At 37.5% G+C, this 27,101-nt stretch overlaps 1 protein-coding gene across 13 annotated transcripts in view; it reads left to right on the forward strand.

Moving 5' to 3' along the window:
* Window positions 1–27,101, forward strand: part of Cep112 (centrosomal protein 112) — a 576,146-nt gene that overhangs the window by 67,097 nt on the left and 481,948 nt on the right. For 9 of the 13 annotated variants that reach the window (XR_003851118.1, XM_029568391.1, XM_029568396.1 and 6 more), the window contains 2 exons: window positions 12,385–12,475; window positions 14,256–14,333. The exons of 1 other annotated variant lie outside the window; for it this stretch is intronic. Coding sequence is in view for 11 of the 12 variants with exons in the window: in XM_029568391.1 (XP_029424251.1) it covers window positions 12,385–12,475; window positions 14,256–14,333 (169 nt within the window). In the remaining variant the exon portion in view is untranslated. The remainder of the gene's footprint in view (window positions 1–12,384; window positions 12,476–14,255; window positions 14,334–27,101) is intronic. 3 more of the 13 variants (XM_029568393.1, XM_029568399.1, XM_029568400.1) reach the window with 1 other exon arrangement.

Here is a 27,101-nt window from a genome sequence, read left to right on the forward strand (position 1 = left end):
TGGGATAAAAGGCGTTCACCACTATGGCCGGCCTCTTTAGCCTATTTTTTATTCCAGTTCATCTACTTTATTTTATTTTTTTCTACATTGTCACATATGACACTTGGCAAACCCTGGACTGCCATTTTGCTTGGTGTCAAAGAACATTAATTTTCTCCTATGTCCTTCTGGCTTTCTTACAGTAACTGTGAGATGCTTTCAGCTTCTCCCCCTGCCTTTTCTAAACATTGGTGCTGTATGTTTTAGGTTTTAGTTATTTAGCATTTTTAGAAGCCAATTTATGTTTTGTTGACTTAGTGCTGTGTAATGATCCATCTTAACTTAGCAATTAAAAGGACAATATTATTTTGCTTTGCCATAGGTTGACTGGATTCATTAGGGCAGTTCTCCTTATTTTGATTTCGCCTGCACTGATATGTGGACTTGACAGGGCTTTAACGTTGAAGACAATTTATGCTTTTACCTGGCACCTTGGTAGTGGATGATTGACAGGGTGTTCCTAGCTCTAAAGGCTGGGAACTTCCCATACAGTGTCCAAGTTTTCCTTCTTCATGTGGCTTTTTCGTGTGGTCTTTTCTCCCCAGTAGGGTAATTAGACTCCCTACATGTTTGCACAGCATTTCTAAAAGTGTAAAAGAGAAAGCTTCCATTCTACCTTAAGACTTTAACCTGGAAAAAGTTTTGTGTATTTTTTTAAGGAAAGTAAATTACAGACCCATCCTGGATATAGTATGGAGGTGGGTGGGGGCTGTACCAAGATATGAAAATCAAGTGTGGCTTATTGCATCTTGGGATACTACATACTACATGGCCATCACAGACAACAAGGACATAATTTAGTTACAAAGCCATCATAAACTGGAGTTCAGGCCATGGTTTGAGCCTATGCTATGTATGTTCATGTGTGTGCTGGTACCCTCACAGCATGCCTGTTTGTGGAGGCCAGTAATTGATGTCAAATGTTGTCTTTTATTTCTCTCTCTACCTAATGTTTTTCAGACAAGATCTCTCACTGAACCTGGAGCTTACCTGTTTAGTACAATCTTGATTGGCATTTTCAGTAGTTTAAAAAATCCAACCTTAGTTTGTTTTGCTTTCTCCTAGAAGTCATATTCTCTCAGTGTTAGACTCATACTATTTTAATTATGTAGCTTTGTATTATATTATGAAATTATGACTTGCCATGCCTCTAGCTTTGTTCCAGGTTGCTTTGGCTGTACAGGTTTATTTTTATTTTTTTTTGTAGTTCTGTGTAGATTTTAGGATTGTGTTTTATCGTCTCTGAAAAAAAGCCACTGAAGTTTTTGCTAGTATATTGCTTTAGGTAGTACTGGCATTTTAGCCGTATTAACTTATCCAGTTCACGAACATAAAATGCCTTTATTATTTATTTCTTTATTTCTTTCTTTATTTATTTATTATTATTTATTGTGTCTTCTTTGATGCCTTTCATCAACATTTTATAGGTCTGGCATTTATCTCTTTAAAGTTATTCCTAGATATTTTATTATTTTTTGATACTATTATAAATAAGTTTCCCTTTGTCCTAGTTACTTTCCCTGTTGCTGTGATTAAACCATTCTGACCAAAATCATCTTGGGGAGGAAAGTGTTTATTTCATCTTACAATACCCAATTTGTCACTGAGGAAAGCTTGGGCAGGAACTCAAGGCCAGCTGAAGCAGATACCACAGAAGATCACTGCTTACTGTCTGTCTTCTGTCTTCCTTACTTACACAGCTAGGCCCAACTACCCAGGGATGGTACCATCCACAGTGGGCTGGGTCCTCCTTCATCAATAAGAAATTAAGAAAATGCCTTACAGACATGGCTACAGGCCAATCTGATGAAGTTCCTCAGCTGAGGCTTCCTCTTCCCAGGTGACTCTAGTTTGTGTCATGTTTTTTCTTCCCTTCCTCTCTCTCTTTTCCACCTCCCTTTTATTTTATCTATTTATTTTTTGTTTTGTTTTGTTTTTGTTTTTTGAGACAGGGTCTCCCTGTAGCCCCAGCTGGCCTGGAACTGTAGACCAGGCTGGACTCAATCTCACGGATCTGCCTCTGCCTCCTGACTGCTATGATAAAAGGCATGTGCTACCATGCCCAGCTTAACATTGCCCTTTAACTTACTCTGTAGCCCAGGCTAGCTTTGAACTTGTGATCCTCCTGACTCAGCTTCCCAAGTATTGGGAGTACATATATGTGCCTGATTCACATTTAGTAAGCTGAGTATTTCAAGGAATTTTCCCACTTCATTTAGGTTATCTAATGTGTTGGCATATGATCATGGTATTTTCTGGAAATCATTTTAATTTCTGCTAAACTGGTTGTAACATCTCCTCTTTCATTTCTAATTTTAATAATTTGAGCCCTCTCTTTTTTTAAAATTAGTCCTAATAGATAAAAGTTTGTCATTGTGTTCATTTTTTTTCAGAACATTAACCCATGGTTTCATTGTTTTTTCTTTTATCTCTGTAATCCTTAATATTTTCTCCCATCTGGTGACTTTGGGTTTAGTTACTTTTTCCTAATTTCTTAATATATAATTAGGTTGTTGACTTGAGAGTGTTGCTGTTTAAACTCACATGGCTGTAGGTTTCCTCTTAGCACTGCTCTCACATCATCACTTCATCATGTACATTTCATGTTATTGTATTTTTAAAATGTGTTCCAAAGACTTCTAAATTTCCTAATGTTTTATTTGATCAATTGGTTAAATGTTTTTATTTTTTCTTTTTTTTTGGTCCTTTTGAGCCGGCCTCTTCCTCCCAAGTGGGGAGATCAAATATGTGCGCCACAACGCCCAGCTAAATGTATGTTGTTTAATTTTCACTTACTTTTGGATTTAACATTGCCATTTTGTGAATTGTTATCTTATAGTTTATAGTTCCTTTGTTGATTTCTTCCTTCCTTGTCTTTCTTTGTGATTTTATTTTATTTTTTGGTTGTTATGGTTTGCTTTGATTATTTTTCTTTACATTCTGCATTTACTATATTAAAAATTGACTTACTATAAAGGGGACACACATATGGCAGGAGAGTACATAGATCCTAGAGAAAATCCTATCTCATACTTCAAGGGAAATGAAACTTCTTAATATATGCTAAATATTGATCCTTATATTTACAGACAAGCATACCATACAGTGCTCATCAAAGAAGCTCCTTTTTGCAACAGATGGAGGTTGCTGCAGAACTGCATATCTAGTCAGACACAGAGAACATACGTCTGAGAGACGCCCAGTACTAGGTGACACATCTACAGTAGAACCTCTACAACTAAGGCTCCTGGAACATAGAACAAGGGGTAGAGAGAAAACTAATGCATCCCTCAACTCTCACCAGTAAAGCTTCCTTATACAACAGAGTGACATGCACACAGAAGGCCACAAATGGCCAAGTTTTAAAGAATAAGAGGCTGTAGAGTGTAGGATAGGACTTCTGTATGGAAACTCATCCATCCACAGGTCAGAGACCATTGTGGAGGAGGGGGCAGAAAGATTGTAAGAGCCAGGGCTGGTTCATGAACACAGGGAAGTAGAGGCTTCCAGGCCACTGGAAACTCGCACATGTGAACTTGGGGGAATAGTGGCATCAAGCACAGGACCCATGTCAACTCAATTAAGCAAGGGCCCAAAGGGGAGGAGAGAAATAGGTGGCTACAGTAGACTGAGAACTATTCGAGACTGATTGCTGCTGGGTGAGGGAGAGTATGACTTACATATGATCACTGGATGGACTGACTCGACTCCAGTGGATGCATTTACACTGAAGGACATTTGGGTACAAATGCTTGAATGAATAGTATTTAGCATGTATGGTGGAATACATGAGATTCAGTGGTGGGTGGGGAAAAGCATGGATGGGGAAGGGGATTTAAATTTGATTAAGACTGTTTATAAAATTATAAAAACTCAATAAAAATATTTAAAAAGATAAAAAAAAATAAAGGGGATGTAAATCATGTTTGGTTATAGCGGGCTCCAGCAGTCAGTAGTCCCTTGTATATGGGGCTCCAGTAGTCAGTAGTCCCTCGGTTATAGGGGCCTTCAGTAGTCAGTAGTCCCTTGTATATGGGGCTTCAGTAGCCAGTAGTCCCTTGTATATGGGGCTTCAGTAGTCAGTAGTCCCTCGGTTATAGGGGGCTTCAGTAGTCAGTAGTCCCTCGGTTATAGGGGGCTTCAGTGGTCAGTAGTTCCTTTCCACAATTTCCGTCACTCAGTTTGTGTATTGAAGTATTAGATGGAAAATTCCAGAAGTAAGCGCTCCATATGTTTTAAAGTATGCACTATTCTAGGTAGTACAGTGGGATCTTATGCCATTTGCTCCATCCTGACTTGAATTCTCTCTTTGTTTAGACTATCTACAGTGTGTGTAATATCTGCCATAGTAACTTAGTAGTTAACTGTTGTAGTATCCCGTTATCAGGATAGTACCTGTGGATTTAGTACTGCCCACTTTAAGTCATCCACTGGGAAGGTCTTGAAAGGGAATGTCTGTATTTTAAGCTTATGATAATTTAAATTTGATTGTATATAAGAATTCTATATGCTCTTATTCCCTTTACACCTTTTTATTAATGTCCTAATTTTCACCTTTTAATAATATATCCACTAACAATTTATTGTAGTTGTAATTATTTAAAATTTTTTTTGAGTTTCGTAAATGAGTATTGTATTTGCATTATTTCTGCCACTCTCAGATTTATGTCTCTTAACTTTATACTGAATATGAAAATGACATCAATGAGTTAATCTTTATTTGCCTTTACCAGGAGCTTTACATTTAAATGTTTTTTTCATGCTGCTAACTAGTTTCCTCTCATTTCATCTTAGGGAAATTCTTATAGCATTTCTTTTCAGTCAGGTCTAGTGGTGACGAACCCCTTCAACTTGTGTCTGTCTTTTGGAAAAGCTTTCTCTTTCATTTCTAGAGGAAAGCTTTGCAGGACATACTGTTCTTGGTAGTCCATTTTTCTCTTTCAGTGCTTTGAATCTATCATCTCCTTCTCTCCTGGCCTGTCAGATTTCTGCTGAGAAGTCTACTGGCAGTCTCACGGAGGCTCCTTTGTGTATTAGTCACTTTACTCTTTTTGATCTTGAAATCCTCTCTGTCTTTGACTTTTGACAGCTTGATTCATAATGTGTTGCAGTGTAGATAACTTTTCATATAATTTGTTTGGAATTCTTTGAGCTTCATAAATCTGGATGTCCTTCTGTTACCAGATTATTTCTTTAGTCTTCTTCCTCCTATCCGCCTTTTCTTTTTTTTATATAGTATACACACGTTGCTTGGCTTGATGATTTCCCATAGTTCCTTATGCTTCCTTTACTCTTCATGCCTTTTTATTTTGCTTATCTGACTGAATAATTTCAAATGTGCTATTTTTAAGTTTACTGCTTCTTTTTTGTGTACTTGATCGAGGATGCTGTTGAGCCCCTCTAGTTAATTTTTTTAAAGATTTATTTATTTCTATCTGTGTCTGTGTTCGTGTGAGTGTAGGTATACATGTTTGTGAGTGTGTGTCTGTGCATGTGTAAGCCAGAAGAAAGCGTTGGATCCCTCAGAGCTGGAGTTCACAGATGTTTGTTGGAAGCTTGGCTTGTTACATGACTGTTAAGATCTGAATTCTAGTCCTGATAATTGTGCTGCAAGTGCTCTTAACCACTGAACCATCTCTCCAGCCCTCCCTCTAGTTAACTTTTTAGTTCATTTATTATATTCACCATTTTTGTTTTTCTTTAAAAAAATACTTCAGGGGGCTGAAGAGATAGTGCAGTGGTTAAGAACACTGACTGTTCTTGCAGAAGACCCAGGTTCAAAGCCCAGCACCCACATGGCAACTAACAACTGTCCATAACTCCACTTCCAGGGGTCTGACAGTCTCTTATGTCCTCCTTGGGCATTGCATGACACGGGTGCACTTACCTACATGTAGGCAATACACATACACATAAAAACAAATAAAATATTAAAAAACTACTTTACATCCAATTATTTAAATTCTCATTTTGCTCATGCACAGTTTTTATAAGCCTTTTGGTCATCTTGCTGATACTTAAATTTTATTTTAGATTAAGAAGATTATGTTTAATTTTATGTGTATAAGTGTTATGCTTGCATGTATGTAAGGACACCCATGTCATATAGTGCCTGCAGAGGACAGGAGAGGGTGTCAGATCCCCTGGCACTGTAGTTGTAGATGGTTATTAGCCACAATGTGGGTGCTGGGATTTGAACCCAGGGCCTTTGCAAGAGCAACCAGTGCTCTTAACTGCTGAGCCATCTCTTCAGCCTAATATTGGCTATTTTTAATGGTAGAATTATGCATGCTGTTATATATTAGAAATACTATATAGTTCTTCTTTAAACCTTTCAGCCCTGTTTTAGATTTTTTTTTGAGAGTCTCATTATGTAGCTCAGCTGACTACTCCAAGCTAGCATCAAACTCATGGTAATCCTCCTGCTTCAACCTACTGGGTGCTGGAATTACAGGCATGAGCCACCATGCCTGGTACAGGTAATTCTTAGACTTCCATTTCTTTAGGTATACTTTCAGGAGATTAATATCTTCTCTTGTTTGGGCCATATTTCACATGACTTAGCACTTTATGTTGGTTTCTCTGTATTTGGAAAACAATCTTTTCTCCCAGTTTTTATGGGCTGCCTCTTTGTATAGTGAAAGACCTAAAGTATCAGCTAGAGTACAGATTCTTGGAAAATCTCAAGCCTTTTCTGTGGATGTGTCTTCTCTGGGCTTTCATGTATAAACTCCTAATGAGGGCATTTTGCTGGTTTTTGTTTTTAGAAGTTCATAATCTTGATTCGGCACTTTGGGTCCTCTGAGCAGCAGCATCCTTGCCCAACGTTTTTGCTTGATTTTCTATTTTCATGTACTCTTGTGCAAGTAGTCTTCTCAATTCCATCAGAACATCAAAACAGGTTCAGCAAGTCTTTTGGGAATTCTGAAAAAAGTCTGAATGTTGCACATATAATGTCTTCTCTTTCCTTTCCCAATGAGGGACTGTGGACTTGATGTTTCTCAATCATGTTATCCTAAACCAGAGAAAGAATTCTGGCTCTGAGTGTATACTAATCCAAACTATCACCTTTGTTCTTAGTAAGCCATCAGGCATCTAGAGAATGCTGGTCCTGCCAGTGCCTATAGCATGCAGTCCCTTAGGCACCTGTCTGCAAAGACCAGAATGTTGCATGGGTATTCCAGCTCTCTGCCTCATGGGAAAGTGAGATTTTTGTACTATTTAGTTGTTAGTTCTGTGCTGATATGATGGGAGTGGTATAACCACTTATTGCCTGCTAGTCCATGCTAGCCTTTGTTGTTAGCAGTTCCCAACCTGAGACCTTTTCCTTTCAGAGCTCAGATTCAGGTTAGACAGAAAACAAACTCCTTAGTGTCACCTGTAAAAGTCAATATGGTGGATGTACAGTTGTTCCCTTTCCTCCCTGGAATGAAACTGGGAGCTGGATCCTCCTACCTACTGTCATACTTTTCACCCCACCCCTCATCATGTGGAATTTTGTTGGGAGAAGGAATTATGTCAAGACATTAGCAAAGTGTTCGTTTCTACCTGTCTGTGGTTCAGGAGCCTCTTGTCTGGTGCTTGGATAGTTCACAATGGGAAGTGGTCCATGTGGTACTGAATTTTTGTGTTCATGGGAGAAAAGTATGAGGTTTTCCTTTTCTACTATCCTGATGGCATTACACCCTATAGTAAGTTTCTTTTGGGGGGAATATTGAATTGCTGTTTCTTCAGGTTTTAAATCCCGTTACATGGCTCATTGCTTAATATTTTATCAGTACAGGACAAATTTATATTTCTCTGGTATTTAGAATCAACATGAATACTTTGATAGTTTAAAAATATTTTTAGTATTAGGAAAAAGTAAAAGGGAAAATATTTATTTTCTCAGTTTTACTGGTCAAGAGTAGTAAAAGGCATGACAGGGAAGTTTACTAAGATATTAAATTTTTTTCTTCTGTTACTTTGGCACCTTGAAATGAATTCATCCCTTTTTAAAAACAATTTTTTTTGAAGCAGGGTCTCCCAGTAGCCCCAGCTGGCCTGGAACTCACTATGTAGACCAGGCTGGCCTTGAACTCACAGAGATCTGCCTGCCTGAGTGCTGGGATTAAAGGTGTGCACCACCATGCCCGGCTCATCCCTTTTGTAAATGGGCACGTGTACTACCTTATCATGAGCCTGCTATGACCATGTCCTATGTACTAGTTGTAGACTGTATAAGCACCATGACTTGATATTCTGTGTGGCAGGCAACACTTGTTATTCATAATGAGGCATTTAGGGTTGATTTTTCTCCTCCCCACAATTGTACTGTTTACCCTGACCACTAGCTCCATCACTGTAAATTGAGGCTGTCTTTGTGGATACTTAAGGATTCAAGTTAATTGTATTTCCAGCTGCAGACAGCCCCCATGGCACAAAATGAATCTTCCGTGCCTAATATCCTATTTCTTGTGCCAGCCAGATTTTAGCAATGATACTGGCCTCTTCTTTTAGTTGGCTTAATTGCCTTCACAAGAAGCAGGCTTCTGCCATGTTTTTTGCTTTACTTGGCCTTGATTGCAGTATGTTTTGGGGACTTCTTATTGAGTTTAGTTTTGGACATACTGAGTTGGAGGCAGGGCTATTCAATTTGTATTTCTAATGGATTTGGAGGTTAAGAGAGTAATTTGAACTGGGGTTATGGATTTAGTAAGCAAAGCTTCTCCTTGTTATTTGAAATACTAATAATATATTGGGTCAACCAGGAAAAGCAGATAAAATGGAAATAATTGTGGTTAAACACAGACCCATATGAATATAGCATGTGTAGGGTAGGTAGAGACAGGGAAAAGTTAATGAAGGGTAGTATGAAGAATATTTCTCAAGGGCAAGATGAGTTAAAGAAAGCCATCTTGTAGTAGATTGAAAACTAACTGTCAAGTTAGGTTAGGGATCCAATAACTTTTAGAAAATTTATTGTGAAGAGAAATAGGTTGATTGGTACAGAGAAGCAACTATATGTGAATTAGAAGAGGATGTTTTATGTATGCAACTGGTGCAATAAATAAATGTTTCAGGCCTCCTTTTAATTAATATTTTCTATGAGAACTACTTTTAATATTTAACTATTTTTCAATTTTTAAGTATAGCTCTTTTTATGATTGCTTAATCAATTCTTAAAGAATAGGCTACTGCTTATTATATCAGGCTGCTTCTTCTAATACACTGTGTTTTAAATGCCTGTATCAGTGTAAACATTGATTAATGAAGTTATCTTCTGTTTTTCTCATTTGCTTTTAACTCTTTGCACAACTGGATTACAGTATAGAGACATAAAAAGAAATTAGTACCTTTCTTTAAAATAGCTTGTTCAGATATTCAGCATTGCTCAGTAATCCATTCAAGGAATGACATTTTATCAGTGTTACTACTATCAAAAACTACATTGTTTTCATATTTTCTTTTGATTTAGTAGTTTATTTTGGGGGCATTCTTTGTGTGTGTGTGTGTGTGTGTGTGTGTGTGTATGCCTGTCACAGTGTTCACATAAAGGTTAGAGGGCAACTTTGTGGAGTTGGGTTTCCCCCTGCAGCTTTAAGTCGATTCTAGGATCTAATTTGGGTCATCAGTCTTGTACCAGCCATCTATACCTGGTGAGTCATCCCTCCCTTCCCTTTTGAGTATTCTTTTTTTAAATTTCATTTTTTTCTTCAATGTATATTTTTTATTGAATTTTTGTGCACTTCATACAAAACATCTTAATCATCTTTATGCCCCCTTCCCCATTTGCACTTGCCTCTATGTTCCCCCACCTCTGGATTCCATGTATTCTTTCATCATATATGTTTAGGTCTAATGAGTCGTTTGTGTACCCAGATGTCCCTCAGTGCAAATTCATCCACTGGAGTCTAGTCAATGTATCTAGAGTCTCTCCCTTAAAGAAGATCAACCCTCTCTCACCCAGCATTAATCAGCTGCCAATAGTTCTTCAGCTAAGGTTGGGGCCTGCTGTCCATTTCCCCAATTCTGTGCTAGGTTTTTGTTTAATTGAATCTGCATGGATCTTGTGCATGCTGTCACCATCATTGTAAGTTTAAATTCTAGGAGCAAGTTCCCAGAGACCTGGAAAACTCTGTTTCCATATGGTCATGCACTGCCTCCTCTTGCTCTTACAATCTTTTCACCTCCTCTTTTGAGCCTTTGGGTAGGTGAGATTTAATATAGGAATCCTATCCAGGGACGTGCACTCTACAGTCTCTTACTCTACACTTTGGCCAGTGTGGCCTTCCCTGTGCATCGTACTCTGTTGCACAAGAAAGCTTCATTGGTGATGGTTCAAGGATGCATTAGTATTCTCTTTACCCCATTCTGCTATGTTCCATGAACCTTAGGTGTAGAGGTTCAACTATAGATGTTTGCCACAACTATATATCTTTGTCACTTAGGACTGGGCATCTCTCAGACACTTATTCTTTGTGTGTGACCAGTTGTAAACTATGTAATAGTTTCTATCTGTTGCAAAAGAAGCTTTTTTGATGAGTAGTGACTGGTATACTTATCTGTAAATATAAGGATCCATATTTAGCATGCAGTACGAAATTTCATTTGTCTAAGGATATTTTTATGGTTTACACAACTTGTTAAGTAAAGAAATCCTAAGACTCAGGGACCATCACCGAAGAGGGGGCAGAAAGATTGTAAGAGCCAGGGAGGTGGTGTGTGACCATATGGAAACAGAGTCCTACAAGCTCGTGGGAACCTGCTCATATGAGTCTATGGCAATGGTGTCAGCATACACAAGTCCCATGCAAACTCAGGCAGACGAAAACCCAGCATAGAACTGGGAGAATGACTAGCAGACTCCAATCTTATCTTATGAAATATTGTCAACTGATTGCTGGTAGGTGAAGAAGAGCTGATATAGTTTGTGGTTAGACTTATATAGAGGTTCCCCCTTCCCCTGCTTATTAACAAGCAGTAAGTTCCAAGAAAACTGCAGATAGTATTCAACACTCTTCATACTATTTTCATACTCACATGCTGATAATAGTTTAATTTATAAATTAGGCATATCAAGACATTAACAATTACTACTAAGAAAATAGGACAATCATAATAATAAACTATAATAAAAGTTATGAATTGTCTGTTTCTACAGTCTTTCATTTAATATTTTCAACCTGTGTTTGAATGAGGTAACTGTGACTGTCAAACCCAGACCTTGGTGGAGTTTATTCTATAGTAGTCAGTTTCTGTCTCATACTTCTTTTTTATTTTATTTATTTTATGTGTATGATTGTTTTGCCTGCATGTATGTAAGTGTACTATGTGCATGCAATGCCCCACAGGAGCCAGAAGAAGGCTTTGGATCCCTGGAACTGGAGTAATGGATGGTTGTTAGCCACCATGTGCATGCTGGGAATCCTCTGCAAGAGCAGCCAATGCTCCTAACCACTGAGCTAACTCTCTAGCCCCTGTTTCATAGTTCTGGAATCAATTGCTTAGGCCATAGGTATTCATTCTCACAGAATTCTAGTTGAATTAATTTGAATTAAAACAAGTAAGAAAAAACTAGGCTAAAGTAGTATATTTGAGAATTTTATATGATTTTTTATATTACAGAAGACCTTTTTTGGTAACATTTATTTAAACTAATTTCATAGTTTTGGAGTTGCAACATTTGCATGAATTAACATGGTATATTTTTAAAGATTTCAATGTTTATAGCCCAATTTAAAATTAATTAAAACTTTAAGCAACATGGAAGTTTTGTTATTTTATGTATTTTAGGGTTTTATCTTGAATGTAACAAAATTTACTAACCTTCTTAAGACATTCTTAAGACATTTCTTTAAGAATATATGCTTTATTTTTTCTCTTGATAATACCTCAGGGGAAGGGAAAGGAAGAGAAATGATTTAAATGCATGTGGTTAATTATAGTCCCACTTGAAAATGGCATTGCTTATAAGCAAGTATGTGGCCTTTATGTGACATCTTACTTATAACTTGATGTAAATGAAATAAAATGTGCGAAGTATAAATGGTTGCTTATGCCGGACGTGGTGGCACATGCCTTTAATCCCAGCACTCCGGAGGCAGAGGCAGGTGGATTTCTGTGAGTTCAAGGCCAGCCAGGTCTACATAGTGAGTTCCAGGACAGCTGCGGCTACAGGGAGACCCTGTCTCAAAAATACCGAAAAAAAAAAAAAGGTTGCTTATGTATTTTCTGCCTTTGAATGAATCATTATCATTAATATAACCTATCATTTCATTTATAAAGGAAAGAAGTGGTAATCCTAGATTTGGATAGTCACTGTCCTCTTGAGTTCTCCAAATTGTAACTGTTTCTGTTTTGTAGAGAGCAGTACACAGGGAAGCTCCAGGATAGAGCCCATTCTATGAGTCCTACTTGCAGAGAAGACCAACCACATATCACTTCAAAGATCTGTGTAAGATGAGATTTTACTTTTATTCGCTCTATGTTTATTGTTTTAAAATAACCTCACAAAGCTTGTTTTATGTTGTTAAAGTTCCAATTAGTACTTAAAAACAGTAAATAAAGTATGAAGGTTTTGGTGAACATATTGAAGTCAAAGATAGCAGGGTGTTGGTGCTTTTGTAGTGATTCTGAGGTATGGTGGCCTGTCTGATACTTCTCCTGAGTGTCAAAGAGAAACTTTGAAACATCTTGTTTTTCAATTATTTTCTTTCATTCTTTTGCTTCATATGTTAATTGAATGATTAGATATCAGATAATCATAAAGTTAGGAAGAAACTTGGATTAATTTATAGTGAAGGAGGGAATGCTGCTTTTTGATAATGATTAACTGCTTATATATTCAGAACAGATGCCTCTCACACCAGTGTACTTACTATAGACTGATTTGAACAAGCTTTGTAAAGGGAAAAACTTCTTGTGTACAGTCCTTATTGTTTACCTTGGATGCCTTGGGCTATGTGACTTTCAGTTACAAGAAAGATCTCCTATAGTATATGACTATTTGAGCATATATTTATTTAAATATCATTGTATTTTTTCCAGTGATAGTTTAGAAATTTAAATAAAATTATATAAAAAAGACAATATATTTTCAGTAATAATAATCAGTCAGTGTAGTTACTGAAAGTAAACATGACATATTTGTTCATATTTAAGTTCTTCACAAAAAAGTATACAGAAAACCGAGGACACCACAAAAAGTGATCATAAATCTTAATAGTATAGAAATAATAGAAACTCAAGCTTTTAACAGAAACTAGAGGAATCATTAAAATATGCAGAACATTCAGTGTTTTTTCTTCATCACTACATTTCAGTTTAAATAATCATAAGTTTATTAAAGCTTAGTGTTTAGTAATGAGGCACTCTTAAGTAGAAACATGCTCTATCAACAGATCTGATTTCAAAAGAAAACTTCAGGCCGGTGAAATAGTCATTGTTTATGCAGATAGGTATTTCTAAATTGTAGTGCTGTAAGGACACTGTTCATTCTCTGCACAGACTTTAGGTTGTCTTTAATTAGTTTTAATCAGACTGATAAATTTGTAATATAATAAATTATACAGTAAAAAAAAAGTTTTGTACTTTTTAAAAAGTAAAGATTCACCATAACTGTGTTTTCATGATGCAAACCCAAAGCCCATTTCTCTTTTTATCCAATGTATGAATGAGAATTAATTTAAGAACAAAGAGCTTCTTGGACATCAACACAAAACTTCCCTGTTAACTAATTTTAAGGAGAGTAATTAATTCATCTCTTCAAGTGTCTCTGCTGCTTTCAAGCTACTGTGGTTTACCACAGTTAAAACTTTTTGTAGATGAACTTAAAGAGAAGGGTCTGGATTAATTTTCAAAATATTCTTTTGATTTTTTTTGAAATTTAGTTAACTTTGTGAATATATTGTTAAGGCATTTCATTGTCTTAACCATCTGTAATGAACAGTCATTAGTTAGAATTGAGAGCTCTAGCTTAGTTGTAACATAATCCTCTCCTTTGAGGGTAATATAACATTACCAAATAAGTACATGAAGGTCTCAGTACTCCAAATCACATATATTTTGTCTTTTTTCTTTTCTTCTTTTCATTCCCGCTTCTTTCTTTTCTTTCTTTCTTTCCTTTTCTCCTTTTTCTTCCATTGTTTCCTCTTTTCTTTCTTTCCTTCTTCCCTTCTTCCCTCCCTCCCTTTCTTCCTTCTTTCCTTCCTTCACTTTTTTCTTTTGTATTTCAGGAAGTTCATTCAAAAAAGTCTTCTGTTTCTTTGGATGACAGTGACATAGAAGCTCGCCTTAACAGTTGGAATCTTGGGGTAAAAACTATTTTATATTCATATTGATGTGACAGAATCATATTGTATGTAGAAAATATCTGAACTTGTCTGGACATGGGAGGCACCTGCTGTCTATATGAGAAACAGTTCTGTTGGCCTCTGGCCATGCCATTTGTCAAGCCCCTATCAGGCCTCTTGCTCCAGAGGATGTCTACATATTGATCTTCATTGGTACCTGGGAAGCAGATGGCTGCAGAGGAACCTTTTTCATTCCCTTCTTTCTTAATTTTTTTTTGAGACAGGGTCTCCCTGTATCCCCAGCTGGCCTGGATCTCACTATGTAGACCAGGTTGGCCTTGAACTCACAGAGATCCATCTGCCTGCCTCTGCCTCCCAAGTGCTGGGATTAAAGGTGTGTGCTACCATGCCTGGCTCTTAATGTCTTTTTATTACAAAGGTTGGGGATGTGGAAGTATTTTGATTGGTGGACAGAAGAGAAAGAAGGAATTTAATGGAGAAATTGGTATGAGGAAAAGATTTAGTTAGTATAGGAGAACAGCATTGATTGTTTGGAATTATGTTTGGAGTTACTAGGTAGTGTTGTCAGGCTGAAATGTATTAGGGTGACAAATTGAGAAATTTCCCTTTTCATTTTTTGAGACAGAGTCTCACTAAGTTATTCTGGCTGACCTAGAATTTACTATGTTAACCAGGCTGACCTCAAACTCCTGAATGATCCTCCTGCTTTTGCATTCCCAGTGTTAGAATTGCAGGTGTGCTCTACCACACTGACAGAAGATTCTATTTAAATTTCAGGCTATTGTGAGCTCTGGAGGGTTTTTCCCTTACATTTTCTATTTTTCACATATGCTGTTTATGTACTTTGATGAAATTAACAAAAGGATTTAAAATGGTTTTCTTTATGCATTTTTACTGTATAAGATTTATATCACAGAACTTCAAGAACAAAAAGGATTTAAAATTTGAAATTATGAAAATCAGAGGAATCAAATTGTCTCAAAATCTTAAACATAGAGATGTGTCTATATTTTTGTTATATAAGCTGAGCATCCTTAATATGAAAATCTAAAATCTAAATGTTCCCCACATGGAAACTGTTTGAGAATGTTGGCATTCAGAACATTTCAAAATTTGGAGCATTTTGATTTTTCATATTAGGCACACTCAAGTTGGTAAAATCTATGTAAACATTTCAAATTCTGAAAAACTTCTGTTTCCAAACATACCAAGTAGGAGATATTCAACCTGAATATTTCTTTTTTATCCTATGACTTTATAAAGTTCAAAATTTGAAGAAAATTGGGATGCATTATTAATGCTAATTATTTATAGTTTTAAACTACAAATGTTTTATTTAGTTTTATTTAATGTGTACGGGTGTTTTATTTTATGTGTACCTGTACATGCAGTGCCTGTGCAGATCAGAAGAGGGTGTCAGATCCCCTGGAACTGGAGTACAGATGGTTGTTAGTTGCCATATGGGTGCTAGGAGTGGAACCCAGGTCCTCTGCAAGAGCAGCTAGTGTTCTTAACTGCCATCTCTTTGGACTCTTGTAGCTTTTAAATTTTATCTAAATTTACAAGCAATTTAAAAATTTTAGATATGTAGTCCAAATTTTCAGTATTCTGTTTTTATTGCATCACTAAGTTTCCCAGTTTATTGGTAATATGAGTTCCTGACCAGAATCTTTATATTTAGTTGTTTCTTAGGTTTCATTAAAATTTTGGTATTATTCAGAAGGTTTGTACCAGTTTCAGTTAGCCATATTAGTTGTCTATTCTTTACTTACGCCTCATGGTCATTAATGGAAGCAGTGCTTTAGGCCAGTTTATTTGGTGGTGTTATAAAGGCTTTGCTGAATGTAAGTAGAAATGAAGAAAGCAGACTGGTTATCCGTTAGGTATTCATAGTGTAGTCTGTGTTAGTCCATTTGCTGTTAAGATGGAAAAGGTAGAAAGGAAAGGAAAAGAAATGTTTGAAAGAGTAAAGGATGCCCAGTGCTTGATTAGAGAGCTCAATTAAAGGGCATCTAAAGGTTTGCTTCTGAGAAATGGAAATAGTGACTGTCAGTTAACTGCCAGATGAGTAACTTATTTTAGAAGCTTAAACTTTTATTTTAGATGGTGGGGATTGAAGAGATGATAAGATTAATTACAGAATTAAAGGCCTAGAGCTTCATGAAATTCAAGGGCTGGAGGCATGTTTGGAGTTATTCTATTAGAGATATTGGCAAGATGCAAGAACAGCTCCACTCTTCGTAGACTAGAGAAGGTAAAGAGGGCTAGGGTAGGGAGTGGGGAGAGTGAGAATATCTGGCTTATGGAGTAAACAGAAGTTTGGAAACTGGATGAGGGTAATGTGGATCCCTATTTAATTTCGGGAGTAGGCTAGTTAAAGAGAAGAGAGAAGTAGACTCTGTAGGCAGGAGGATAAGAAGTCAAAAGGAAAGCGTTTCATGTCTGGAGTTGTAGAGGAAGTTCCTGTTAGAGGGAAGTCCTGTTGCCAGTGTGGGAGAAGAGCACAGGAAATCTCACCGAAGCATAGATTTCTTTTGTCAGAGAGCAACATCAAAGTAAAAAATAAAACTGTGGAGCTATCCTTTTAAACTTGCCTTTGCCCTTAGCTATTTGGAACTTTTGATGTACATTTATTAGTACTTAGAATACTTTTCTTGATTATCTAACTGTTCAGAGGATTAAATCTTTCATATAAGAAAATTAAAATATCAAAAATATTTTGATGTAAAGCCATAACACTAGGCCTGCTTGGAATTTTGTTTTACCTTTTGGTTGTTGACCAAATGTACAAATTATATAAAATATAATTGCCTTGCATTTTTACATACTTCTAATGCATAAACATCAACCTGGATAAACTGTATTTCCTGATCACAGTGAAATACAGTGTTCAGTTTATTAGAAAGCTTAGCTTTTGTTTTGATTATAGTTTCATATATGAATGTCTGAGTAGCCTTGTTTTCTTTCTGTCTGTTAATAGCTAGAATTGATTTTTGTGTGAGTTTAGGCTGTGTTTTTCATATTGCCGACATTATTGTTTGTACTTCATTTTGATGCATTTGATATTCTAGAATTTGAATTTCCTACAATTTCTTAAAGTATTTTTTTCTTAGTTTGGTGTGGTGGCACATGCCTTTAATCCTAGCACTTGGGAGGCAGAGGCAGGCAGATCTCTGTGAGATCGAGGCCATACTGGTCTACACTGAGAGTTTGGCTGGGGCTACAGGGAGACCCTGTCTCAAAGAGACAAAATTCTCTCTCTCTCTCTCTCTCTCTCTCTCTCTCTCTCATATATATATATACATTTTTTTCAAAATAGCCTTTTCTCAGGAATGTGCTAATTTTTCTAGCAATACATAATTTACGTGGAGATTGTCCAAAAAACTAGCACTGAAAATTTTAATCCCTCATTTTTTTCTTAATCTTTAAACCTTTAGTTTTTGGGACTCTTGCCTGCAGAATGCATTTAAAAAGTACTTCATGTATGTCTTTCTAAGATATAGCCTGGATTGCAGTGCTATGTATTGTTGTACTTCTAAGTTAATTTTAGTGATTTCGTGGATAGAGAGTTTGGACTATTTTCCCCTTTCCCCCTTTTGTTAGCACATGTTAATTTCAAAAAATAATGTTTCAGTAAGCCATTTTCATAGGTGTATATCATATACTGTGGCCATATCCCATCATCCCCTCTTAGCTTCCATCCCTACTCCCTCTGGCCACTTTTCCTAAACAGTGCCCCCTCTAGTCCATGTCTTTAAAAAATCTTTTAAAGATTCATTTTTATTTATGTGAGCGTGTGTGTGTGTGTGTGTGTGTGTGTGTGTGTGTGTGTACCACACATGTGCCAGTACCCATGGAGGTCAGAAGAGGCTGTTGGACTCCCTGGAGGTAGAATTATAGGTGGTTGTGACCCACCAGATGTGGGAGCTGGGAACTGAACTCAGGTTTTCTGGAAGAGCACCACAAGCTCTTAACTGCTAAGCCATCTCCTCAGTCCTCCCACCCCTCTTTTAAATAGATTCCACATATGAGAGAAAATATGAAATATTTGTCTGAATCTGGCTTATTTCACTTAATGTCTTAATCTCCAGATCTATCCCTTTCCCTGCAAATGACACAATTTCACTCTTTATGGCTGAACAAGATCTCACTGTGTATGTGTAGCATATTTTCTTTATCCATTCGTCCACTGATGGACATCTAGATTAATAACATATTTTTGCTTCTATGAATAGGGCCACAGAAAGCATGGATATGCAGGTATCTCTGTGCTATGCTGCCTTAGATTTCTCCTGGTGTTGACCCAAGAGTGGGTAATACTGGATCATGTGGTAGTTATTTTTTAGTTTTCAGGGGAGCTTCTATCCTGATATCCATAGAAGCTGTGCTAATTTGCATTTCTACTAGCATTGGATAAAGGTTCCTTTTCCCCTTCTATCCTTACCAGCATTTGTTGTTATTTTCTTGATGATAGCCATACTGACTGGGGTGAGATTTGATCTCAGTGCATTAGCTGAACTTGCTGGTGCAGGTCTATAATCTTAGTTACTTGAGAGGTTGAGGCAGAAACATTGAAAGTTAAGGACAAGCCTGGGACAAGCCTAGTGCATTAAAGCCAGCTTGGGTAACTTAGTGATTATAAAATAAAGAAAAAAAGGACTGGAGAGATGGCTCAGTGGTTAAGAGCACTGGCTGCTCTTGCAGAGGACCCACGTTTGATTCCCAGAACCCACATTGTGGCTAACAACAGTCTGTAATTCCAGTTCCAGGGAATCCGACACCCTTTTCTGAATTCGGTGGGCACTGCATGGCATGAGTGTACCTACCTATATGCAGGCAATATACACCTACACATAAAATAAAATTAATAAATATTTTTAAGAAATAAAAATATGTAAATAAAATTTGACAAAAGTAAAGATTTTTTATGCTAAAATAAAAACAATTCTAAAAATAGAGTAAAATGAAAAAAAGTGAAAAAGAAAAGAAACAACTCAGGGTTCTTTTGGGTCCTCTGATATTGGAGTATGCCTGGTAGATTGGGTGCTAGTCTGTTCAGACTGGTGATGTGTGTCAGGGCAGAGGGCTGCTCAGTCAGGGGCCAGTTGTCAGCTTCAGGGCCACATTTTTTACATGCTTCTCTTCTTTGCATGCTGGGAGATGCTGCTCACCTCATGAGCTTTATGGTCTGTGGGCCAGGCAGGCTCCCACTTATACCTGAGTATGCTTTCTTCCTCCCAGTTTGAGCATCGGAGGGCTGCAGGTGTCTAAGCCTAAGGGTGTCTTCAGTATGCCTAGAGTGAGGGGAGCAAAGCTCACTGAGTTCTGCACTGGCTGGGAGAACCAAAAGACCAGATCCTCAGAATGCTGGTGCCAGTGCTTTTCATAGTCTTCTGGGCAGTAAACCATCGTCTAGAAGAGAAGAGACTGTAGAAATTGAGTCATCTTCTGGTTGGACCAGGGCTCAGAGCTCTCAGTCCTGCCCAATAGAAAACCACATGTTGCCTGAGGCAGCTTCTGAGGATGAAAGATTTGCTGCCAATGGGCTCAGAGCTCTCATATGATGAGACTCCCTACTTATACAGAGGGTGGCTGCCAGTCACCCTAACCTCTGCAGCCTCAGTTCATTGCTGCTTAAACTTCTTAGTGGGTCCTGGTCTAATCCTCCCCATCTCCACAGATGCTTCTTATAACTGCATTCCCCTTAGATATTGTAGCAGGATGTCCTCAGAGCCCCTGATTGGAGTTGTTCCTTACATTCAGGCTCCCCTCAGACAACAGACCTCCATTTTTTTTTTTTTTTGGTCTTTTTGAGACAGGGTCTCCCTGTAACCCCAGATGGCCTGGAACTCTATGTAGACCAGGCTGGTCTTGAACTCACAGAGATTCTGCTGCCTCTGCCTCCTAAGTGCTGGGATTAAAGTTGTGTGCCACCAGGCCCAGCAACAGACCTCTTAAGATAGTACCTGGCTCTAGTATTCTTAGATGTGAGGAGTAGCAAAATGGCTTTCTTCTCCAGTGCTGACCTACCTGCCCTACCAGAGGAGTCGCTGTCATGAAATTCCCGCACTGGCTTGTAAGAATGGTGGAACTTCCCTACAGGTAGAACCGCCTGTCTGCTGTTACCAGGGCTGCCTGCTTGCTCTGTGCTTGGAGTCTGGGCTTCCTGTGTCCTGGTGCTGGGGTGGGAGAAGCAGACTTTTTCTCTGCCTCCATCAATTTTCTATTTCTCCTTGCTTTACAGCTGTCCTGCTTTGTGATTCCTGGTGTTTTTACTCTTTCTGTCTTGGAACAGTCTGTTCTGCTACTCCAACTCTTCTCATTCAGAGTCATGAAGGAAACTTGTAAGCCATCATCTTGAAACTCCTCTGAAGTACTGTAATATTCTCATCATCTAGGAACTCTGATATCATTGCAAAACATGAGCTACACACATTTTTTTAAAAGTTAAAGATTATGTCTTATTTTTAAAGCGTTGTTCTCAACTTTAGGATACACACACATATGGAATATTGGAGAAAACATTATTTTTGTATTTCTTTAATTTTTTGTTTTTGAGACAGGGTCTGCCAGAGCCCCAGCTAGCCTAGAGCTCACTATGTAGACCAGTCTGGGCTGGATCTCATAGAGATCCACCTACTTCAGCCTCCTAAGTGCTGGTGTTAAATGTATGCACCACCACACCTGGCACCATTTCTTTACTTTTTTTTTTTTTTTTTTTTTTTTTTTTTTTTTTCTTGTTTTTTTTTTTTTGAGACAGGGTTTCCCTGTAGCCGATCTCCCTGTAGCCCCAGCTGGCCTAGAACTCACTATGTAGACCAGAATGGCCTTAAACTCACAGGAGATTCACCTGCCTCTACCTCCTAAGTGCTGGGACTACAGGTGTGTGCCACCACACCCGGCTTCCTTTTTCTATTTTATGTCTAGAAGTACATAGAGAAAAATTACTTTGATTACAGAATTAAAAACTTCAAGGTTTTGAATTGCAGCACTAAAAATTATGGCTGTTACTGATAATTTAAAAAGAAAAATGACTATTTCTAGAAAGACCAAGCCTATCTTAAAATTTGTTACTGTTACATTATAATTGAACTGATAATATTTGAGATCACATTCATTCAGGTTTCATTGTCTTTCTCCTTTTTTGTATTTCATGCTTTCTTTTTCTTTAAGGTGGCATATAATTTCAGCTGTTTTATGGAATTTTATTTTGGCAGTTTGATGTTTTTCCATTTATGTTAGAAATTTATTTTCATCTTATGCCATAATATTGGAGAGAAACTGAGCTGCACATGTTGATTTTAGACTTTTCTTTTTCCTGTGATATCTCATGAATGAAGAAATGTATCAGATTTTATAAGTATTACAGGCCATCTAAACAAAAGTCATAGAGGCATTTCATGTGCCCCCCCATCCCATTTTGGCAAAGTAAAAATCTGTTGAAAGTATAAGAAGTCTGGAAACGTCTACTCACAATGGTGATGATAATTTCTATGTGGAAAATATGAGTGGTTATTTTCTTAACATTTTATGTTCTCTAATTTTTATGTTAAGTATTTATTACTCATAAAAGAAAACACAGCAAAAAATATTTAGAGCATTTTTTTCAAAGCCATCATTTGGGAAGTGAAACTATATTTAGAGTTTTACTCGAGAAATGGACACTAATTTCTTCTAAAAGTGAACATAAATGTCTATTTCAGTCCTTAATGAAGTAAATCTCTTGGAGCCTAGCTCTTGTAACTAAAAGTCTAGGCAGACCATGAAGAGCAGCAGCCACCTGTGACCCTGGAACATGAGCCAAGCAGGCTAATCCAGAGAAAACATGAAGCACAGCTGACAGAGCAGCAGTGTTTCCTCGATGTCCGTTTCTGTGCTTGGTTTTCTTCTTTAACTCCTGGCTTTGACTCCTAAGTGGACAAAATTGGGGGGTTGTGTAAGTGGGCTTGGACAGAAATCCACATAAGAGCCCATCCTTGGACTACAGGACTAAGAGATGGACTGAGAGAGCCTGAGAAGAATGCTTTTTCTTTTTCCCTTCCTGGTTATATCCCTAGGCTAGCCCAAGTTAAAACCACACTATTGTGGTGTGGTGGCAGCAGTTTGGGCTCATCTGTCTTTATAGAACATGGAAAAGTACCCACTGTGCAGTGAATGTTAGGGATGCAGGTTAGTTAATTCCCTCCCCTCCATCTTTTTTCTTTTCACTTTTCTCTGAGAGTGTGTTCAGTCAAATGGAGCTCTGTGATGAATGGTTTGGTGACTGGGACTCTGAAGGAAACTCAGCATTCCATCCAGCAGTACTGAGAGAGAAGCACTTGGTGCTGATGTGCGGGATGTCTAAGAGAGTGGGAGAAGGGAATACTTGGCTCTGTGTATGAAGCAACACCAGCCTGGCCTTACTCCAAGGTATCTGTTTGAAATACACTACAGAATATCATAGCCAAATTTTATAGATCTGAATTATGATGCAAACTATTACTATAATCTTAGATCAACTTCTGAATGATACCTGTGAGGACAGACTGTAGTGATATGGACAATAGAACTGACACAAGAACCGTTTCCACAGAAGGAGTGATAGAACTTGTAAATGGATCTAGAATCTGCCAGTTGTCCACTGAAATAAACCATAAGCATCATGATTTTTGAGTCTTAAAACTTGATTATAATAAGTGTAAGTCAAATTCACTGTTGGGAGGTGCACATGGCATCCAATCCCCTCCTCCCATGGTCCTTGCAACAACCTGAGAAAAAAATTCTCCAAACCCCAGTTTGAACAATTTTAATGAGTTTATTGAACTTGCTCACTGAGCTTGGGGTGCGGGTTTACTTACAGACAACGCCCTCCATTCACAGCTGTGTTCGAATGTCAACGCCCAGACATAAATCCAGTGGTTCCAGACAGCCTTACAAAATGTCGAGGGACCAGCCTCATGGTTTTCCCAGCTTTTATACCCTTAGCCCCTCCCCTGCAAGCAGCTATGGTCAACCAATTAGCTGAAAGAGGGAAGGGGAGTGGCTGCTTTGCAGAGTGTGGGAAGGAGGCAGGTCCATGGCTTGTCATCACAGGGTCAGACATCCTCCGGGTCACAATAAGGGAATTAAACTAGAGATCAATAAATGAAATTATTATAGACTACAGATGTGGCTAAGAATGCTGGCCTAGCAAACATGAAGCTCTGGGTTTAGTTGTCAGTACTGCATATAATGGCATAGTGGTGCATGCCTGTAATACCAGCACTTGGGAGGTAAAGGGAGAAGGATTAAGAGTTCAGGATCATCCTCAGCTATAAAATGATTTTAAAGTCAGCCTGGGCTACATGAGACCTTATCTTAAAGCCGCAAATATTCGGAAAATCCACAATACTTTATGATTAAACAATATACCTCTAAATAATCCAGAAGTAATTTAAAAACTACATGGAGTTTAAACTGAAAAACAGGAAGAAAAGGAATAATAAAGAAAAATAAGTATTATCTCAGAATATGGTTTGTGATTAAGTGTACCAATGTAGGATAGGTGTAGTGACAATACTACATGAGAACAGAGGGACAAAGGATCAGAAATTATAGCTGAAAACATAAAGGGAAAAATTCAGATTTGATGAAAAAAATTGATCTATATATCCAGGAAACCCAGTGACATCCAAGTTAGAATAAACACAAAGATTATTCTTATATAGACAGTAAAAATGTTGAAAGAAAAAGTCTTGAAGGCAGCAAGAGAGAAATGAATAAAGCACCAAATCATTAAACTGTCCAAAGAGACCAGAGGAAGAAGGACAGGTTAAACATAAAGCAAGCAGATGAAGAAAGCAGTAGAGATAAAATAGAAACAACTGAAGTTGAACAAGGAAAAGCATTAGAGAAAATAAATGAAACTAACAGCTGGAGCTTTAAAAATGAATAAAATCAATGAGATTTAATCAGACTGACCAGGAATAAAAAGAAAAATAAGCTTGCTAAATGAGTAATGAAAGAAGAGATGTGACCACAGAACCTACAGATGTTCAAAGTAAAGAACTACTGTGAGCAACACTGAGAGTTAATTTGACAGTCTGATAAAGGGACAAAGTTCCACAGTAACCCAGCTCAATAAGAAGAGAGAGATGATCAAATGGTTCCATAGCTAATAAATAAACTGAACTTGTACTTAAAAAATCTTCCAATAAAGAAACTCCAGGAATAGATGGTCTCACAGACAAATATAAATGAGGCAGTTAAGGGAGAATAATTGTATACAGTCTCTTCAAAAAGATAGAACACCCCAAAGTGGGAAAAACAGGGGCACCTTAAATGAGGAAACCATGGTGGAAGGGTTAGACAATGTGAGAGATAAATAATGCCTAGCTAGTTTTAGAAAACCAGAGGAAACCATATTAGGCCAACACCCTACTGACAAATTATACACAACCAGATCAAAGAATGTAATATATGTCTGGGCAAGGTTTATCTGAGACCATTTGGTCTTTGTCCAAGCTCTATCTCCATAGCACATGGTAATTAAAAGTACCAGACTGGTGTAACTAACCTTCTTGGATGTTTAACAGCCATACTATGAGGCCTATACTAATTTGGACAGAGGGACATAAAGGACAGTTTCTGCTCCTTTCCCTCCTAGGTCGACTAAGTTCCAGGGGACTATAAGCATCTCTCAAAATGTCCTGTAACTGTGGTGAGTCACCTGTCCTGTTGATCAAGGAGGCCGTGGAGACCCCACCAGATGGACCTGAATCAGTGTCCAGTCTACAAAGAGGAGGGTCAACACAGAGGAATCATTTCCTCCATGCTTCCAAGCGAAGCCAGCCATGGTTGAGTAGGACCTTTGACTTATATTCACATAGACAGAACTGGTAAAAGAAAGGAGCCAGGGGTTCTTCCCAAGCCCATCTTACCCCTGAGGAACAAATCCTCAAATGATCTTAAAAGTAAAAATAAATTGGTTTATCTAGGCCAATTATGGGGTCTTAAACACCCAAAAGGAAAGTATAAACCAAAGATTAATGGGGTTGACATAATTTCTTAAAGAGTCTGTATGTATAGCTAAAGGCTACATAACAAGAAACAATGCCAGACAGGAGATACTTTCCTTTGAGTTATTGGCCAGAGTGGCCCAAAAGACTCCCAGACAGTAACCCAGCATAAAACTGGGAAAATGAACAGCAGACCCCAATCTTATCTAAAGGAATATTGACAACTGATTGCTGCTAGATGAGGAACAGCTGATCTTCCTAAAACAAGGCTCTCTAGATAGGTTGACTAGATTCAGCAGATGGAGAAGCACTGGGGAATGGATGGGGGTGCAAACAACACAGTGGACAGTAACAGGGATAACAGAATATATGGGCTCCATTGTGTGGGATGTTCTGTATGATATACACACACACACACACAAATCAACAATTTTTAAAAAAAGGCATATTTGAGGAGGAAGCATAAAAATATACTTCATGTTAAATAGTAGAGGTAATAAACATTACCAGTGAAATCTACCTGATGACTTTATATCCATACTTAGGTACTAAGGATCTGACTGTGACTAGTAATAATCAGATACATAGAGATTAAAGACACATGTGCAAACATCTAAGTGTTAGTAGCATTTAAAATGTAGGAAACAGTATATTTTAAAATGAAGTGATCTTTAAAGGGTAAAAACTCATTCAATTTTATGTCTTACAGGGTTTATACTGAGTTCAATATTGTATAACTATATTAATTCAACTGTGAATCTAAAAATTTATAGCCACTTTTGAAAGAGATGTATCGTTGCTCTGGAATGTGTTACTGAATATGTTAAAGCTGTAATAAAATGCTTCTTCTAATCATGTGGTTATTAAATAAAAAAATAAAAAGAAAAGCCCAGGGCTAGATGCCCCACTAATGAATGACATCACCTGTTTAATACCCAAACTCTTCCAAAAAATTAAATAGGAAAGAATACTTGAAATGTTCTTTTAGAACAGAATTGCTGTGATATACCAAAGCCAGAGGCATTACAAGAGAAGAAATCTAGAGAGAAGTATCCCTTATGAATATTGATATAAGAATTCTCAGTAAGATATAGCAAACTGAAGGCCACAGCATACTGGGGATTGTTCATCACAAGCAAGAGGGATTCATTTCTGGAATGCAAGAATGGTTCAACACCTGAGAATCAATGTAATTACTACGCCATGTTAACAGAATGAGGAAAAAAGATTCCTGGGATTTTGATAGACATTGTTTTGAAGATGTAGATAAACTTACCTATGTGTTTGATTTGTTGGCATAAAATTTTTCATAGTGTTTCTGTAGAAAGTTTATCTATAAAATCAGTGGTGTTAATATGTACTCTTTTAATAGTAGTTTTGGTTTTTATAATGAATGTACTTTTTTTCCATGCCCATCCCTGTTAATGATTTGTTTTAATTAAATTTTGTTTTTTCAAAGGAAAAAAAAAGATGTTGCAAAGGGCTCATTATTATGAAGTTTACATTGTTTTACCACGCTCCCCATCAACTGGAAATATCTTACTTGATAGAATAGTGAGATGATGCCCGATTCCCTATTGGTAATTTGGGTAACCCCTTCAGAGGATGGCATGATAAGAATAGGAGATAGGAATTGGCTAGGCAGTTAGGGTAAAAAGACCCCCAAAGAAAAGTAGCCAGTTTCTTGGCTAAAAGTCAAAATGTCCTTGGGCCTTGTAGTAACATACTCTGTTCCCAAAGGCCCAAAATGTCAAAAGTATTTGGGAGCTTGTATCTAATCCTTAAAGGATTT

This window comes from Nannospalax galili, unplaced genomic scaffold, assembly GCF_000622305.1.
Source record: "Nannospalax galili isolate Female #2095 unplaced genomic scaffold, S.galili_v1.0 scaffold781, whole genome shotgun sequence".
NCBI classification, from domain to species: Eukaryota; Metazoa; Chordata; class Mammalia; order Rodentia; family Spalacidae; genus Nannospalax; species Nannospalax galili.